This window comes from Vulpes lagopus, chromosome 5 (assembly GCF_018345385.1).
Source record: "Vulpes lagopus strain Blue_001 chromosome 5, ASM1834538v1, whole genome shotgun sequence".
In the NCBI taxonomy this organism is placed as follows: Eukaryota; Metazoa; Chordata; class Mammalia; order Carnivora; family Canidae; genus Vulpes; species Vulpes lagopus.
In genome coordinates, this window is record NC_054828.1 from 84,063,847 (window position 1) to 84,083,229 (window position 19,383).

General features: G+C 52.5%; 1 protein-coding gene across 7 annotated transcripts in view; it reads right to left on the reverse strand.

Annotated features, from left to right (window-relative positions):
* Positions 1-19,383, reverse strand: part of SFXN5 (sideroflexin 5) — a 125,312-nt gene that overhangs the window by 16,777 nt on the left and 89,152 nt on the right. For all 7 annotated transcript variants that reach the window (XM_041756684.1, XM_041756682.1, XM_041756679.1 and 4 more), the window contains 3 exons: positions 12,645-12,760; positions 10,589-10,674; positions 4,454-4,571 (listed from right to left, as the gene is read on the reverse strand). In XM_041756684.1, the coding sequence (XP_041612618.1) occupies positions 4,454-4,571; positions 10,589-10,674; positions 12,645-12,760 (320 nt within the window). The remainder of the gene's footprint in view (positions 1-4,453; positions 4,572-10,588; positions 10,675-12,644; positions 12,761-19,383) is intronic.

Consider the following 19,383-nt stretch of genomic DNA (forward strand, 5'->3'; position numbering starts at 1 on the left):
TTAAAGGCACAAACACCTACTCTAGAAGGTCCCTGTGAACATGGACATGGATCCTCCCAGAAAGGTAGGAGAGCTGGCTGAGGGTGCTGGAATGTTCCTACTGATACATTAGCAGGGAGCCATCTGGGGCTCAGACATGGGCCTTCTCATTTTATAGTGAGGTAGAGGTGGGCTGGGGAAGGGTATAAAATCCTTCTGTGGGTACAGAAACGACTCTATCATTACCAACTTTGGACATTGGGCAAGGCATGCCTCAGTTTCCTCATTTGTAAACAGGGAATAACATTGGTGCCTCTATTTCATAGGACTGTCATGTTCTGGCCACCCCCACCCCCCGTTCCCCCTCCCCAACCAAGCAGGCTGCTCTACTTATTGGACCCGAGGGCCATGCCCTTTTGCCCTGGGCTCTGTGCATCCCCTCTTGTGCATTCCTCCCCATAGTCTCCCTCTCCAGGCTCCCACTCCCATCCCACCTAATATCCAGGGAGGGAAGCTTTCTTTGCTGTTCTCCAGTGGTTTCCCATCCGTGAGCTCACTTCTCTGAACACAGAGAAACTTGACTACCATTGCCTCCACTGCTTTGCCTACTGCACCCCCCAGGTGCTAAGTCTCATCAACTCCTGGTTCCCCCTTATGGTAGCTCACTCTGCCGAGAGCCCCTCCTCCTTGAAACACTCTTGTCTTTAAGGTCCATGAGGGCACTCCATCAGTGTCTTCCCCCTGCGCCTCTCTGCTCTGGCCTCCTCCTCATGCCTTTCCTTCCTCCCACAATGACCTCACCCCTTCCTTGGCCTCAGCTCCCACCATGCACCAAAGGTTCCACATCTCCAGCCAAAACGTCTCCCCAGAGTCTGAGATACACACATCCAATGGTTTAGGTGACATCCCTTAAGAGTCACTAATACCTCAGACTTGAAGAGCAGGGGGAGGACTTAACCCGCCAAGGCTTGCATAGTCACCAGCGTGCTGACCAGTCTAGTAGAAGCTTAGCAAGCGGCAGCCAGTATTATTATTTGCAGTTTTCATTTTAAAATTAGCATCACTTTAATAGGCAGGAATACGGGTTTGAAAAGAGCAGGCAAAGCTCTCTCCCAGGAACTGAAGGGAGGACTGAGGTCTCTTTTCTCAACCTCTGGGGTGAGTGGGTTGGAAACTCCACACCAATCACTGCAGGCCAGCCATTCTAGAAACAAGTTCCTAAACTCCATCTCCAAGTCCCCTAATTAATTAATTAGTGTTCCAGCTATTACTTCTGTTGACAACTTTGGTGGCTCTTGGCAAGGATGGGTCAGCCCAAGCAAGTCCAGACTTATTGTGGCAAATCCCACTGGCTTCTGGGATGTGAGACATGATCCCCATACGGCAAGAGCGGTACCTCGTTAGAGAGAATTAATTGAGAGGGTGAATGGGGGGGAATGAGGTCTCTCAGCTAGCTGGCTGATGGCCTTGGTGCCATAGGTCACAGATAGGCCTCAAAACACCTCCATTTGGCCCAGGCTGGCCTGCATCCTGGTGGAGCTGATGCAGATGAGGAGGGGGCACATAAGACCAAGTCTCTACCCCCCTCTCTCAGAGAATAGATTTTCATGCAGTGCGACTCTTCCCAGTCTAGAAAAGAGGTTTGGGTTTCAATGAGAGGGACTTTGGTTAGACACTCAGATGAACTAATTTCCATGCCTATTTGAGGTAGGCATGAGGGAAGAGAGAAGCTTGGACCTTGACAGGGAGCCTCTGTGAGGCCAGGCCTGCTCGCTGAGACCACCTCCTGCAGCTACAGCCAGAGGCTTGGGTGGGGGGACTATGGCCATCTCGCCATTATTTGCCCCAGAGGAACACTGGCCAAAGGCCCACAGCACTCTTAGACCCTCCCCACTACACACACACACACACACACACACACACACAGGGTGGCCCCTAGCTCCCTCCTCTCTCCACTAGCCCACGGCAGGCAAAGTGGTTGAGGGAGGAGAGAAAATCCTGTGGAACAAGCAGATGCAGCATTTCCTGGGAGTTCTGGACTAGGTGTGGGCCTCTGGGGTTTCCTCTCATATCAGCACCTGGCTTCTGTGACTTTGAGCCGGTGCCTGGGCTGCTCTGGGCCTCCACTTCCCCAGCAGAGCCAGGAGGATGGTACACAGGATGACCCCAAGCAAGCCTTCCAACATGTCAGTCCCCGATTCTGTACTCTGAGGCTTCTCTGCCCTGGGTCCCTCCCAGTGCAGACAGGCAGAGCTATGGGACATATCTAAAGCTTCTGAACACCGTGCTGCCTCCAGGTGCCTCTGACCCTCGCCCGGAACTGCACACTTAGCCTGACTGTATAGAGAGATGCCGCTGCTTTGGGGAGTGCTGGGCCCTACCCTTCCAAAATGGGGATGCCAAGACCACCAAGCAGTGCCCTCCCTCCCATCTTCACAACGTCCAGGTGATCTGGAGCCCTTGGTACCATTCAGAGTCCCCAAATATCAGAAAACAGCTCTTCAGCTTTCGTGGGGGGTGAGATATCCCTAGCTTCATGGCACGGCTGGGCCCTATGGGCATGAGGGCGCTCCAGGCTCCCCACCATACTGTGCCTTGGCCCTCCAAGACAGGAGTCCCACCCCATTCTAGTTTCCTCCTAAATCTCTGGGGCTCAGTGGAGGTAAGTTACTGCAGGCCTCACCTCCCAGGACCTTGGGGCCTGGAGCCTGGCTTACCACCTCCTACTTAGGACCTTGGGTCTTCAGCCCCCATGGTCTAGGCCACTCATTTTCACATTTCCAACTTCCCTCCAGGAACCCCACCCCCCACCCCCTCTCAGGACTGAGCAGGGTCAGTCCTGCAATCGTAAACTCAGTGGTGTCGGTCTGTGGCCCCAGCTGCCATCTCCCCAGAGCTCAGTGACTCCAAATACCACATTCATTTTTTGACCTCCTTGGGTCTGCCTGTCCATCAAACCTTGCTTTCCCCACTCAGCTTACTTGCCCATCTTCACCCCCACCCCCTAAGATGCTGGGCCCACTGCTCCTCCTGAGGGCCTAGTCCCTGAATGCCCCACCCAGCCTGATGCGACCTGCTGGTTGAACCCTGTGACCCCTGCAGCCCCCAGCACCTCAGATACACAGATTCTGGCCCCACCCACAGACTTGCATCCTCACTCAGCCACCCTTTCCGCCAACCCCTTGCAGGTCTATTTCTATTTTCCCCGGGCACACCAAGGCCTCTGGACAGAGTGGTCAGTCCTGCCACCCCACTTCCTCACCCCTCAGCTGGGTCCACCTCCAGGGAGACGGTTTGCCTTCATTGCCTCAGACACCAACCAATACTTCTCAGCTTCGTGGCATTCCATGTATCAGGAGCGTCTGCCCTGTGGACGGCCCATCTCCCTCTGACTCCACTTGGCTCTGTCCTTCCTACCCGGGGCGCTTGTCCCTGGACACCACTCCTCCCCAGGGCCTCTCTGCCACACATTCGCTGGCTTCCATTACTGGTTTTATGCTGGTGGCCTTACTTCTGTCCCTCTAGCCCAGGCCTCTCTCCTGGATTCCAGACCCAAAGCTGACTTCCCACAGGGCAGTCCCATTCGCACATTCCACGGGCTCCTCAAACCTCACGTGTCCACCCAACTCAACACACCATCTTCCCTCAAACCGCCCCTCCTTGTGTCTCCATCCTCTTAGGCAGTGCCTACATCTGCCTGGTTGCTCAAAAGCAGAAAGCTGAGCGCACACCCTACCAGCTCCCTTCCCCTCCCACCACTCGCAGTTCTTCATAATCCTAACTCTCTCTTAAAGGACCCACTTCTTGTTGCCCACTGCCAACATCCTGGTCCAAGGGGCCACCATCTCTTGGTGGACACCCGCCACCGCCTCCTGATGGCTCCTCCTCCAGAGCTCCAGCCCAGGCTCAGAGTCAGGAATCTGCAGTCCTCCATTGCACAGCCCTTCTGAGGGTACCTACGCTCTCTGCTTTGGCTTCCAAGTCTCCAGCTCCACCTGCCCTGGGCCCCCTGGCCTAGCCCACATCACTGTGCTCACTCTCTGCTTATGTTGCAGATTTTCCTCTGTTCTTGGAACATGCCATGTGCTGCCTCACCTGAGAACCTTTAACCCAGGTGACCCCAGCCCTACCCACTGCCTCTTCCCCAGGCACCTGGCCAACTCCAGCTCATCCTCCAGGCCCCATTAAATGCTACTTCCCTCTAGGCTGGGTTTGGGGCCCTCTATTGTATCCTCCCACATCCAGCTGGACTCATCTCCTCCGTGTCCTAATCCTTCATCTGCTAGTCGCTGTATAATTGTCATGTTCACTGCTTGGCCCTCAGCTTGGGAGAGGTCAGAGCCTGGACCGACCTGTCTCATCTATGGTTCTAACCTCAGTGCCTAGCTCAGGGCTAAGGAGTTGGCACTGAATAAGTGTTTGTTAATAAACAGCTAAACTGCACCCCTCCCTGTCCTGCCCTCCCCACACTGACCTCTGACATCTGCGGGAAGAGGCTGATGGCCAGCGGCAGGGCCAGGCCGAAAGCTGCCAGGCACACAAGGCTTTGCACGGGGAGGAGGAGCCGGGGGCGTGCCTGCAGGAGAGCCGTCCTGTGGGGAAGACAAGAGACCAGAAGACAGAATGAGCTGGCTGCTAGCCACCATGCAGGGCCCCACTCAGTCCCAGGGCCAGGGCACTGTGGTCCTGAGCCAGTTCCAGCCCATAGCTATATAGTTGTGGTGGGATTCCGTCTTTGGGGCCTTCTCCAGTTGGCACCTTTGTCCCCAGGCCCTGCCCTGAAGGACACTGCTGCTTGAACTCTCAACCACTCATTGTAAATGGGTACTTGTGGGGTACTCATCCCACCCTGTGTCCAGCCCTGTGCAAAGAAAAGAAGGCCACGTGTGACGGAGACAAATAGCAGAGAAAGATGGTCCTTGAAGGCAGCACATAATAAAAAACTGAACAAACCAGAATAGAAGTAAGTTCAGGAGAGGAGGCAAACAGCACACACAATACTTATACCCACAGGAATACATGCGTGCGCGCACACACACGCACACAGCTGAGAAGGGATTCCACGGAGAGGATTCCATCCTTTTCTGTGTATGGAAACAGACCACACCCAACTGCCTGGTCCACTTTGATCCAAAAGACAATGAGAAGGGCAGTGACTTTTCCAAGGCCATGGCCAAGTCTGCTGGAGGCAGGCAGGGCTGCTGCCTGGACTCTGGACTCCCTGACATTGCTATGGCTCCATGCTGCTCCCAGCTCCTTCCTTCAGAACCCTTCGGCAGTGTCGTCACCAGTGTGTCACAGCTGGCACTCACCCACCCCATGACAAGCCTTGGAGGTGGATTCCTGGGCAGGAGAAGTGTATGAAAAGTATCCTTCCAGGCCTTGGGCCCCTCTGCTCCATGATTAAAACAGGCTCCCCAGACAGACTGGGGGTGTGCCTGCTGGCAAATATACCTTCACCATGTTGTCCATCAGAGCTTTACATTTTCTATATCTGGCAGGCCCTTTGGTGGAAACCACCAAGACCTCCTTGGTGAGGCCTGGGGTAGGTGTGCCAGCAGATAGGTGACTGGACTCTTTGCCAGGGGATGCTGGGTGGGGAGTAAATCTGACCTCAGTAACTATGTCACCTCCTCACGACTGGGACCGGCTCCTGGTGTGATGAGCATATATAACCAGGCTCTTGTCCTTCTGCTGGAACAGAGCTGGCTGCAGCCACAGGCAGAGGAGAGACCCTTCTGGGGGCAGGGCCTCAGTGTGGGGCAGGGAAACCCCACCCCCCTTCACCTTCCTGGATAAGAATCCTTAGAGCACCTAGCCCTGAGCAGATGGCAAAACTGGGAACCACAGTTCTCAAACTCACGTGTCCAAGCATCTGCTTAATGCAGACCCCCAAGAGCCCCTCACCCCACTGACATCCCCATTCTGTTGGTACTATAACTGGGAATCTGCATTTCAAACAACCTTCCTGAGTCTTAAACAGGTGATCTCCAGACCACACTTCTGAGAAACCCTGGCCCAGGAAGTTCCTGCTAAGGTACCAATAAAGCTCCAATTACTTGCAAATTCTATGCAAATAAAGGGCCTGGCCTCAATAAGTACTCAGTCACTGTGGGTTTATTATGGCTGTTTTTGCTCTTAGGGCAGAAAGGAGGGAGGACCCTAGTGACGGGCTGTCCTCTAGCCTTTCCCACTGGCCCAGACCCCAAGACCTCCCAGCTGTTGAATGAAGCCTGAGTTGAGCTACTGGAGGGCAGTTTCACAGGATTAAGAGTAGCAAGGCAAAGGTGCCTAAATCAAGCTCTAACCTATCTGACCTTCCCCTGAGCCCAGCACCCCCATCATCTCCCTCTCCTCCAGGTGAGCCTCACACCCTCTGTTGACTCAGCCTGAGGCCTGCTGGCTTCCATGGGAATCAGACAGCTAAAATGGGCTCTGAGACCTTTTCAGCTGAGATCGACTTCTCCAGCAGGACAGGGAGGTGGGGTATACCCAGAACTTCACTCTCCTGACTTGCTTCCATAGGAGGCCCCCTGCCCTGAAGAGGCTGTGGAGGGCGGGGCTGCCCTCCTGCCCAGTGGCAATTGACTGTGACCTCAGTCCCCTTAGTCCCCAGTGGGGAATCGGAGGAGGGGGAATGGGACAGGAGGGTGTGAAGTCCCTGGAAGCATAGACTGGAAGGTCAACAAGGCCAAAGAGGGGGATGGGGAGAAAGGCCTGAAGCTCCTTCCCTGGCAGGTGAGGTGTGCTCCTGGCAGGGACCCTGGGGCAGCCTCCTTCCACATGGGGCTGTGACCTTGGCACCTCTCAGGGGTGGCTGGCTGGAGTCTGCACTGGAAAAATGGTTCAGGAAGCCCCAGGCCTGTTGCTCCTGACTCAGGAAACAGGCAGCCGCCACCCCCCCCCCCCCCCCCCCCCCAGACTTCAGCCAAACAGAAACCCCTGAAGTCCCAGCCCTGAGCCTGGAGGCCCAGAGAGTGAACACAGCAGGATGGGGGGAGGGGAGAGGAGAGGGAAAGGCAGCTGGGGGAGTTGAAATATGCAGATGGAGAGATGTGCGTGTGTGAATGCCTGGAGAAAGGAAAGACCCGGAGCCCAGGGAATGAGAGAGGCTGGGGAGCGGCCTCAGGAACCACAGTGGAGGATGTGGCTTGAACCCCTATCCAGCTGAGACCCCACCTGGCTGGAAGGCGAACTCCAGGGTGAGGGATGCAGAGCTGTGGGGGGAGAGAGCCGCTGCACCTGCCTCTCAGTTGGTGGGATTAGGAGGAGGTTGGATCTCCCAGCCAGGAGACTAAAGCCAGCTTCCTCGTCTGGAGAAGTGGGAGACCTCAGCCCCAGGTAAGGGGCAGCAGAGGGAAAGGTGTGTGTATGTGTGCTGGGGGGAGGCACATGCTCAGCGCTCCCTCTGCAGTGGGGGCGGCCACTCCACTCCATCTGACTTTCCCTTTCAGTCTCAGAGACAGGGACACCTGGACATGCTGGGCTCCTCCTACCTCTCTTAATGCTAGCAGGAAATCCAGGGACCTTGTGTCTCAGTGCTCCTCCCAGCGAGGAGGAACTGAGGCCAGAGGCAGGGCAAGCCCAACCCCAGCCTCTGTACCAAACGACAGCTTGTCTCCCCACTGCCGTGCATTCCCTCAGCACTTGGAGCAATCTTAGTTTGCACTCCATTAATTTGCAAGTAGGCTGCTTTGTAAGCGTTCTTTTGTCTTTTCCTCTGGCTGTCCTGACTCTCTCACCCGAATGGGCTCCCAGAGGGTAGGAGCAGCCTTGCCCCCCCCCCCCCCCATCAGCCATCTCAGCAGAGGCCTCTGCCATTGGCACCCCTGCGTGGAAGGCTGCAGGGTGCTTAGCAGAGCCCCTGCAAAGACTCCTGCTGAAGGGTGTGAAATGCAAAGCCCTGGCAAACGAAGCAGTGAAGAGGGCAGTGCCACTGTTCCCAGGGTGAGAAACTGAGGCTGAGGGAGTCTCCTCGACCAGCGTAGCCTTAAAGTGCTGGAATGGGAACCCAGATTTCATCTTCCTACCAGGATCTCAGCCAGCGCTGAGACACTGCCCTGCCTCTCCCATCAGTCTTGTGCATCCCTTAACAGATGTGAGGTCAGTAAGTCTTTGAGGGCACAGACTGGGTCTCGATATTGCTGAGGGATCCTGAACTATGTGGGCTCTTTCTCTTCTTTGAAGACCTGCTCAGGAACTTCAGAAAAGGACTGACCCAATACAGGATGCCTGAACCAAATGTCCAACCTCTGCTAACCTCTGCCTACCTGAAGGCCTCCTTCAGCCTCTGAGCTGAGCCAGCCACATACATGGCAGCCTGGACTCTGGGCAGATCCCAGCCTGGGAGGTTCAGAACCAGAATGATCCCACCCAACTTCCCAAAGCTATTTTATGTCCTCAAACTAACCATCACTCTACTCTACTTTCTGCAAACCCAACTCAGATGGCAAGTGGAAAGGCATCACAGACGTTTTCCCCAGAAAATACCAGGCCCAGGATTCAGTAGCCTTGAAGACAGAAGCCCTCCCTTCTTCATTTGCCTGGTGGTCTCCTCTTGTGCACTCACAGTCACTGGTATTTGGGGAAAGCCTCAGTTCACGAGGCAGTGATGTACACAAGGGGCACCAAAGCAATTCCTCTCCCAGGATCTGTTTGTTTTTGCAACTCCCACACGAGATTGATTTTCTCAAATGCCAGTGCTCAGAATGCCACACCACTGCTCAGGTTTCTCCCACAACTCCCCCACTTCCATGATGAGGAAGGGATCGAGATATTTCCTTGGCTGGACTCAGGGCTCCTCATCCACTGGTCTGGCTAGCCTCCTCAATTTCCCACACAGTGGAACCCACAGCCTGCCCAGAAAGCCTGCCTTCCACAGAAATCCTACCGTGCTCTTAGAGTCAGCTGCAGTCCTTCTCCCATTCCACCTGGCTGATGGGCCCATAGTGCTCCCTCCCCTCAAGGTCACCTTGGGCCAATTTTACATTCTGCCCAGCCCCACCTGCAGCTAGCCTGTGTATGGGTCAAGCCCGTGTCTCCTACCAAAATACAGGCTTCCTGACACCAGGACCCCAAATCTGCTCCTCCCTTGTCTTCGTGCAGGACAAGACCCAAAGACATGCTGATTATGTGCTCCGATCCGAAGACATGAGGCCCCTCATGTGGTAGGAAGAGCCCAGCTTTGCAGCTGCACTCCTAGGTCACTCCTGGCTCTGTCATTTCCTATCGTATAACTATAGGCAGATGACAGAGCCTCTTTTTGCCTTGCTTTCCTCATCTGTGAGATGGAATTATTATGCTTACCTTGCCGTGCTGTTGTGATGGTTGAATGAGATCATTTGTTCATCTAACAAACACTAAGCATCTACTCTGTGCCGGGAATTGGGCTAGATGTTGTGCAGGGCAATAAATAAAAAGAATGTACTTGCCTCCAAGGAGATGACCAGACAGGTAGCAGACAAGATAGAGTCTCTGATGTTGCTAAGTGCTATGAATAAAAATAAGGCAAGGGAGGGAAGGGGGAGTAGTGGTGCTGTATCTTGATGGGGCGGCAGTCGGGGCGGGACTCTTTGAGGAGCTGGCGTTTGGGCAGAGACCTGGCTGGGAGAGGACTGGCAGGTAGAAGTGCTTACTAAATGTTAGCTGTTACCATAATTCGTACTGCGGCAATAGGAAAGTCCTCAGACTGGGCGGATGAGCCTGCTCCAAGCCCCCAACAGTGGCCCTAACCCCACCCTTACACCTTGAGGTGCCCCCCTCCCAGTCCGGGCTGCCAGGAGAGAGCAAGTGCTCAGCGCCCCCCTTCTACCTGCATGAGCCAGGGGTCTGCACCTCCAGGATTGTATTCATCTTACTGACCCCACCCAGAACCCTTCCCTGCTCCTCGCCAGCCTCCTAGACTTGCCCTCACCCTCAGAGCCTGCCCAAACCTACATGAAGGTCAGCTCTGGCTCCTCCCTCTGTCCCCTTGCCCCGCAGCAGCCGTTTCTGGCTTCATGATTTAACTTCACACTCATTAATTAATAGGATCACTCTATCGTTGTTCTTATTATTGTGTTCCCTTACAACATCTTTACAGTCACAACAAACAGGTTTTCTCAGAACATGCTTTGAAGGAAGGCAGGGAGGTTGGTATTATTTGTGTTTTATAAATGGAAAACTGAGGCTCAGTGAGTTAGCGAGTTGCCTTGTGGTTGGATGCCTGAATAGGGTGGCCCTGGCCCCAAATCGAGTCTTCCTACCACAATCCTCATACTTTCCCTTCACAACTGGCCCTGCACCGCACACTAATAGCACACATGCACACACGCACACCCCCATGCGTGCACACAAACATGCACACCCCAGAACTGTCAGTCCCTCGGGGCAGGGCCAGCACCGTCCATCTGAATATCCTTCGAAGCACCTAGCACAGGATCCTGCATAGTAAAAGCCCATGAATACTCACGGCATGATTCCAGGAGTACTGCCTGGGAGTGTCTGAACAAACTGGGGTAGGGCAGACTGCCAGCTGCTCCCCTGTCCCCTGCCCCGGGCCAGCTGGTTCCCCTTCCCTCTCACCCTCCTCCCTAGTGGTGGCCCCTCTCTCCTGGCTGCCCCAACTCACTTCTCTAGCATGGACATGACGATCGGAGGGAGCACCAGGATGGGCATGGGGAGGACCACTCGCGTCAGCGCCGTCTCCAGCAGGGCCTGAGGAGCAAGCAGAGGCTGTAGTGAGTGGAGGTCCCAGGGTGGGGGGCACAGCCACCTGGCAGTGAACCCCTCTCTGGAGCCCGTAGGTGTGTGCACTGCTGCTAAGCACATCTGGCTGAGTAGAATAATTCATGGAGTTGCTCAGGAAGCCTTATTCCAAACACCAGAAAAAACCACCCCCATCTTCCCACCAAGCAGATTCAAAAAGAGCAGATCCCTGTCACCTGCCATGTGTGGGGGAGGGGTGGCAACACAGAAGTGGCCCCAGGAAGGGGCCTGTGCCCAGGGAGGTGCCTCGACAGCGGGTGCAGGGCTGGGGAGGAAGCATATGGAGGACTCAAGATGCTCTAAAAACAAAGCAGGCACTGAGAGGACCAGGGCAAACAGCTGGGGCCTGCTGAGTCGCATGAGGCTCCTGGTGCTGAAGGAGGACAGAGATTCTGGGGTTTACTTTTTTTTGACACCCTTAAAGACAAAAATTTGGAAGATCTTGCATCTCCTGGCTCTGGATGAGACCCTTTCTTAGTGATAAGAGGTCGGCTTTGTGAGCAGGAAATGCTTCTGCTGAGTGTCTGCTGTGTCTCCATATGGGGTTGCCTGGGTCCTTGCCCAGGGGGTTCCTTCAGGATTCCTGGGGAGTGGGGGCATGGTCAAGGCATGGCTCAGAGGCAGCTCTGCACTCTGATGGTCACCGTGGGGAGTTCTTTCAACCCCAGGGGCTCCCGGCCCTCAGAGAAGGCTCAAGGAATGGCTCATAGCTCACAGACCCCAGGAGCCTTCCCCTAGACAGCAAGGGGCTGACCCTGCCAAGCTGAGGGAAGCTCAGGGCTGCAGAGAAGCCTGGGGTTCCCTGCTGCTTGCACCATGAGGAGAGTGCCCATGGTTGGCCTCCCTCTCAGCACGTCAGGTTGGATGGGAGGTTGGGGTCAGGTAGGAAATTGAGGCCAAATCCCCTTCAATGATGGATAGGTTCAGGGTTGAAAATTTCTCCCAGGAACCTGAGTCCTGTATGATCAGCCTCTGGAAGGCTTGGGAGGAGGTTCCTCCAGTCTCCTAATTGAGTGTTGGAATTATGCAGAAAGCAGAAGATGCAGTGCTGGCACTGGCGCCCCTGAGCAGCAGCTTTGCCCCTCCTAAGCCTGGGATGGCACTCACTTTCTCCGAGACCAGTGGAGAGGGAAGCACCAGGACAAGAGAAGGGTCTTCCCTCATCAGAGCATTATAGAGAAGGTCTCACTGACAGAGGTGAAGCTTGGGGCCCATCGTGGGAGCTGATGAGGGGCAGTGGCTGGAGCAGAGAAGAATGCTCAGCTACACACACCTGGCTCCCCATACCAGCACTCGGAGGCCAGAGCAAGACAAGCAGCTCATTACCACTAGGATGAAGGCAGAGAAAGCATGAGGAGACCTAGAATTTTCTAAGAAATTACAGTTGCCGGAGTGGGTGAGGCCGGTGAAATGAGGAGTAAAAGAGGGCCTTCTTGCAGCAAGCTGTTCTTCCCCAGACCCCCACCTCAGCCACACTTGGTCCCTGGGGAGGTATCATCTGCAGAAGCGCCTATCAGCACAGACCCGAGAGCCACCCGCAGCCACGCTTCCTCTTCTTGCCCAGGAGGCCACAAAGGCCCAGGGAGCAGGGCCCCAGGTCCCGGGGTAAGGGAAAGAAAGCTCTGGGGGGTCTCCTCTGCCCTTTCCAATTAACAGATCAGAGAAGCCAGGTCCTGAGGGGCTGGGACAAGAGATGGGATGTCTTATAGTGGTGACGATGGATGGAAAGAAGGAGGGATGTGCAGGGATAGGCATGGCCAGGGCCAGGGCTGGGGGCCCAAATGGGGGGCAGGCTAGGGTCGGGAGTGCAGATCGAGAGGACAAAGCAAAGGCGCTGTGCATAGAGGCCCCTGAGGAACAAAACCCTCTCCCTGTCGCTGGCCTCCCCACTGGCCCCACTGAGACCCCGGATGACCCACGTGTCTGGCTGCAATCTTGGAGGAGCCCACGAGGTTGCCGTCACCATCCAGGACATCGATCCCTTCCTCCAGCTCCCCATACCGCATCAGGACCACGTTGCAGATGTTGGCACTGGCTGGAGGCGGGGGGGGGGGGGTGGCAAAGAGGCAGGAGTGAGAGGTGAGGATGCCATTCCACCTGGTGGAGAAAGCCACTGGGCTGCACCCAAGCCCCCCTACCCCAAGCAACAACAGTCCTGAGTAAGCATCTAGTCTGCGTTCAGATGCGGTGGGTGACGGGTGCCCACCTGCCCGGCTGACTACCAGCCTGTTAAGGGACTTGGGGGCCCTTAAGAACCTGGTGAGCAAATGTGTAAACTAATCAGTGTGAGAGAGTATGGGGACAGGATTCAGGAGCCGAAGAGTGACCAGTTATCAAGGGAGCTGCTTTCTTTTCCTCGGGGGGTAGACCTGGCAGGCAGGCCAAGTGAACACCCATCTGGGAGGGTTCCCCGCTGCAAGACCCCCACCAGCCCCCGATGTCTCACCATCAGCAACTCAGGCCCTTGGGCTGCCTTTCTGGGTATCTTCCTGAGATGGCAGCCCCCCATATTCAGCCCTTTGCTCCTCAGAGTGAACCAAGTTCCCAGAGATTAGCTTCTCTGACAGCAGGTGCCAGAGCAGGCAGGAACCTCAGTGCTCACCCAGCACCACCCCCTCATCATATGGATAGAAAAGGAGGCTCGGGGGAGGGGGTGACTTATCTGAGGTCACACAGCGAGGTGGGACAGAGCTAGTCCTTTGGGTACTCAGGAGATGGGAGGGTTTGGGGTGGGGTCAGGTGGAGCTAAAGGCCGACCTTCTCCATTCTCGCTTCAGATGGTTGGGTTCCCTCCCTTGGCTATGAGATCATGACAGATCTGGGCTGAGGGGAGGGTTCCTGGCTCCTTAGTTAGACACTGGGTGCCAGAGTTTGGGGGCCACTCATCAGCTGGTGACTAGCCCCAGGAGTCTCCCTCTGTTCCTCTCAACTGGAGCCTAGGGGCCTGAGCCTGGGCCCTGGGGGGCAGGGCGGCTGTGGTGCTGACCTTGCCTGACCTCCTTCAGCCTTGCTCCAGGATAAAAGTGGGGGGACTTGAGGGTGGTGGGTGGGTGGGGAGTGGGGGGGTGACAAATGTGGAGGCCGCCTGCTGCACTCCTCCCCCAAAAGCGCCTTGCTGTGTTTAAAGTTTTAATTTTTGCTAATTAATGTCAATTAATTTTGTATAATGAGTGTTTAATTTTGGGGAGTGTGTGAGCCTGGGAGCGACTGCAGTTCTGGGCTGTGAACGCTGATTAGCATCAACACCTGCTGCTTCCCCACTCCCTCCAGTGGGGGGGCACGAGGGTTTGGGGAGCTGCAGGGCTGCAGGGCCTAGTGGGCAGGTGGAGTGGGAGGAGGACCACAGATGCTCCTGGTGCCTGAGCCAAGGCTGGGGAGCAGGCGGTGAGGGTGCTTGCAGCTGGGGGACAGGGTTCTGCAGGTGAGGGGTGGCTCGAGACCCTCAGGGTCTCTGAGCCTCAGTCTCCCATTTCAACCAAGTGGGGAGGTGGAATAAACAGAGGGGAAGACCAAGATGCTCTGCAGTCTTTGGAGAAGAAAAGCAGGAGACCAAATACAGTTTTAAAATGTATTTACAGCACATATGCCATCTCTGAGTAGCTCTTGTATTTCCACACGACACTCAGCCGCAGTGGTAACCATGGGCAGACCTCTTCTGTGCTGGTTCCCTCCAGTCCTCCCAGCAGCTACACTCACCTGTCTTATACAGCCAGGGATGGGCTTGTGAGACATCTGGCAAGGTTTTGAGACATGTTTGATGACTGCAACCTGGGTTGGGGGTTGCTGCTGTCATCTAGTGGGTGCTAGATCCAGAGGTGTTGCTAAACATCCTACCATGCACAGCCCTTGCCACAAAGAATGATCTGGCCCAAAATGTAAGTAGTGACGTTGAGAAACCCTTGTCTTACATGGAGACTGGCAGAAGGAAGAGGGTGAATCTGAGGTAAAGGAGAGGTTGGGGCCTGGATTTGGGGCCAGCTGGGCTTGAGTTACAGTTGTGGCTTTGATTCTTGTCCCCTTCACCCCCAGAGGTGAACTCTTGCCAGCCCTGGGTGCTCCCCAGGTTTAGGGCCTAGAAGGGCCCCCAGAATGGCCTTGGGAAGCAGACACCTGGCCTGTGTGTTAGTGACTCGCCCTCTAGTGGCGGCAGGAACACTCTGCATTACTCACACCTCTGGGGCTGCCCCAGCCCTTGGTTCCTAGGAGACCCAACAAAACCACTGGAGGGGATTTGGGGGTTTTCTGCCCTGAAAGGCACCGATCTCTGCCCTCTGAGAACCCTTTACACCACTGCCACACCACCACACTACCACCACTGCAGGTAAGACAAAGCTAAAGGAATGTGGTCCAGGCAACCGGCATCTGCCTGAAGTCAGGAGCCACCAGTTCATTCTGTGACCTAAAGCAGCCACCTTTACCAGGCTTCCCTGGATGTAAAAGGGGGTGCTGTGTTTAGCATCTCTATGGGACCTCTGGGCACTAGCTGAGGTCACATGGAATGTCAACTTCTGCACCCAAGCCCCCACCAGGTTAGGGGAAGCCAAGGGCAGCTGAAATATGTCTAGCTCCTTGCTGCATGCATGTGCATGTGCGCGTGTGCACAGGTGCAGGAGACAAAGAAGAGAGTATTTGGAGGTGGTGGCCAACCAGTCCCAGACTTATGGTGGCATCTTGCTTGCTCTCTGCAATTTCCAAATGTAAAATGTAGTCATAGCAGACAGAGTAGGACTTTGGTTCAAACACAAAACTACTTAGGATGAAACATAAAGCAGGAAAAGAAGTGAAAACCCAATGCCCTTCCCCTCTAACAGCCCCTCCAGGACAGTTTGGGCATGAGAAAGCCCTCTTCTCATCTCAGCTGCTCGGATGGAAAAAAGACAGAGAAAACCCGAAGAGCCACCCTAAAATGATGGCACAGAAAGACAAGCTCTTCCTCCCTCAAAACACCCATAGTTCTCACCGCCTACTCAAATGACACCTGCCCGGTAATATTTTCTATTGACTGTACACTGGTGGTGCATTTATTGAGCACCTGCTGTATGCACAGGTTACTAGCTATCCCTATCTTTGAGCAATAAGAACATGCGACTGTTTCAGTGATTTCATTTCCATGATCTCATCCAGAACTTTCATTTCTATTGTATTCCTTTCAAACCTCCCTGGTCCTTCCTATCCCACTCCTGGCAAGTCCAGCTCCTAAGTCATAAGCACTGAGAGCCTACATAAATGAAAAAGAGAGAGAAAGAGAGACCAACCGTGGGCCATGGGTCTCCTTTCTAGCACACCAGCAATATCTATTATTGACAGTATCAGCAGGTTAATTAAGCAGTCTGTTAGTGATAATGTTAAGAAAGCTGGCACATTTTCAACTCAGATTGACACCATTCAAGACTCAGGCATAACTGACGTTGGAGAAGCTATGCTGAGAGATGTCACAAGATGAGAGAGAGAAAGAGAGAGAGAGAGGGAGAGAGAGAGATCATTTCACACTGATGGCAAGCTCAGTGTCAAGTCCTGAGGAAAATATGCTCTTGATTGCTGCAGATGTTCTCACATCAGACCCATCGTGATGCAAAATCATGCAGATTGTGAACAGCTAATGAAGCACCCCATGAAAAAAGGGACAGTGCGGGGAAGAAGAAAGAGCAGTAGACAGAAAGACAAATGTACCAAAAAAAAGTTCTCAAAAAGAAGACTACAGGGGCGCTTGCCCCCCAACCTAGCACAGGAACAAACACACAGATCAGCTGAGTTCACACACCTACCTGTAGGCGAAATGAGTTTGTGGTAAAGCAGCTCCATGACTCACAACAAAGGGTCATTCAAACACGAAGGTGAAGCAATGGGCTATTGGGCTATTCATGTGGAGAAAACAAAAATATCTCAAGTCCTGGGTTCTATGATGCTTTCTCCATATTTTAATGTTTTAAAAATCATGATGTGCCTTACGACAGACGCTGGGCTGGGGGTGGGGGGGAGAGGAAACCTTACCCGCTCCCCCCTGGGACCGCCTGTGCATGTGTAAACTTTGCCACGTGTAGAGGTTCATTCAAGTGTCACCTCAGCTACCCATAGCAGTCTGCACAGAATTTGAACTTAAACTTAGATTCCTAATTGTTGCCTAAAACATCTTTTTAGAACTTACACTATAATGGAGCACGGACATGAAAAGTTATTGTACATGCAGAAGATCGTCTGCCAGATACCAGGCAATGCAATTAAAGACAGCAGAAATTGCCAAACCATAGATAGCTACCCTAAAGAAATGCTTGCCCATATGCACAAAGAGACATTTACAAGGATGTTAATTATAGCACTGTTTGTAAGAGCAAATAATTAGAAACAACCTAAATGTCCACCATTAGGGAACTCACATGGGAAGATCTCCAAAACAAACTTATATGAAAAAAGCTACGGAGTATGTACAGGATGATTTACTATATGTAAAACCCGATCATTGGTGTATACATACCGTGTACCCATAAATCCGCAGGTAATGTTTTGGAAGGCTCACACCTCACACAGTGATCCCCTTGGGAAGGGAACTAAATTTAGAAATTAGAGGTTGTTGAAAGTCTTCCACTTTCTTTGCCCCCTTTTTCTAAACACCATTTGAATTTTTACAATGAGAACATAACCATGCTTTACTTGTCTAAGAACTGAAAAGAAATTGCCAAACTTCCTAAAGTAGATCACAAAAATTTGAAAACCAGCAAGGATTGGTGTGACCTACTGGCAGTTCCTACACTTAGGTGTGTACAGGGAGAAACTTCCTAAAGAAGCTGATTAACTTCAGGAAGAGTTTTATCTTCAAGTAAAGGAAAAAAATGAAGCCACAAGTATAACCAAGTAGGAAATGCAGACAAAAAAAATCCCCAAATTCTTTTATATACTTTGAAACTATACTCTTGGTTTTAGGGTCAAGAAGGGTCAAGATTAGACGTAGAGTTACAAAAAGCAGTGGTAGCCGTGACGCTATGTTTAACAACCAATGTCCAAAAGAGAAGTGGAAAATGTGAGCAAGGCTCAGACTCAAACTCTGTGATCTTGAAGAAAGTGACTCAGATTGCATGTGTAGTGAAGGCTTGTTTATTTCTTCACCTGAGCAGGAAATATAGTCCTCTCCTCTTCTGAAAGGCTATTGTATTAATGCCCCCTTATAACTGAGGCATTTGAGCATTGAGAAATATGGCCCTTGATATCTGTGAATCATATTATAAGAAATGGGAAGTGGGAAAATGTATTTTATGTGACAAAGAGCTGCTACTACTCATCAACAGAGGGTCATGATGACTGACTCCCAACAGCTTTTCTACCCCAGGAAGGCTAGTCCTAACTAATTATAATAAATCCCTCCCTTGGGGCACTTGAGTGGCTCAGTTGGTTGAGCGTCTGCCTTCAGCCCAGGTCATGATCTTGGGGTCCTGGGACCCAGCCCCGCATCGGGCTCCCTGCTCCATGGGGAGCCTGCTTCTTCCTCTCCCTCTGCTGCTCCCCCTGCCTGTGCTCTCTCAATCTAAAAAATATATATATAAAATAAATCCCTCCCTTGCCAGTGATTGATTGAGGAAGGGACATGTGACCAACTCTAGCCAGTGAGGGATGTCTGCAGGGGACTTCTGGGAAAGGTCTCTTCTCATTGAGGAAGCAGCAGCAGAGCCTCCTGTCCTCTGGGCCATGGTGGGTGTGGTCCTTGGAGTTGCTGCTGCCATTTTAGGACACGAAAGGGACTAGCCTCCAGATGAAGTCCCTGGCAGAGCACAGAGATGGAAGGAAGGGCCACCAATGCCTCACACAGCACTCGACCTTTGTGAAGTAATACATTTATGTATTTAATTAAGCCAGTGTGAGTCTGGTACCTTTGGCCAAAACATTCAGAAAACGTAGAAAGAGCCTTAACAGTTATTAAGAAAAAAATATAGTCATTGAAAACACCCCAAAAATATTCAAGTAGGAATTAATAAAAGAAATAATAAAAATTCAATGAACATGAACTTGATCTTACTAATAGTCAAAGATAGATTTTTTAATCTAGAGAAAAGTCAATCTGCAGGTGTTCTCTGGATGTGTTGGAGACTAATCCTCATTGGTAAAATGGTTTACAAATAGTATGTGTCTTGTTATCTCACTTTGTTGATGGAGACTTCTGGCATATAGTGTAACATGTCATCAAACAGGCAGTCCTTTCCCCTCTGGTATACACTGTCTGTGTCATCAAGAAATGCTGCCGCTCCCCAATGTTCATCTCTATTTTCTTCTAGAAGCTTTAACATTGTACTTTTCACGTTTAGGTCTTTAACCTCTCTGGAATTTATTTTTGTGTGTGGTATAAAATAGGGATCTCCTTTTTTCTCTTTTCTATCTGAAAACCCAAACATCCAATAAAATTAAGAAAAAATTCTCAACCATTCTGGGAATTGGAAACATACAAATTAAAATGAGAAAAGAACCATTTCAGATGGACAGAAGTTTTTCTTTGAGATTGATAACACCAAATGTAGGGAAACAAAAACTTAAACCTTGTAGGCAGAGTAAAAAGCCAGTATGCTCATTTGGCAATACCTAGCAAAGCAAGGTATGTACATATCCTCTGGTGTGGCCATTCCATTTCTAGGTACTGAGCCTTGACTGGTGATTCTCAACACTGGCTGCATAACT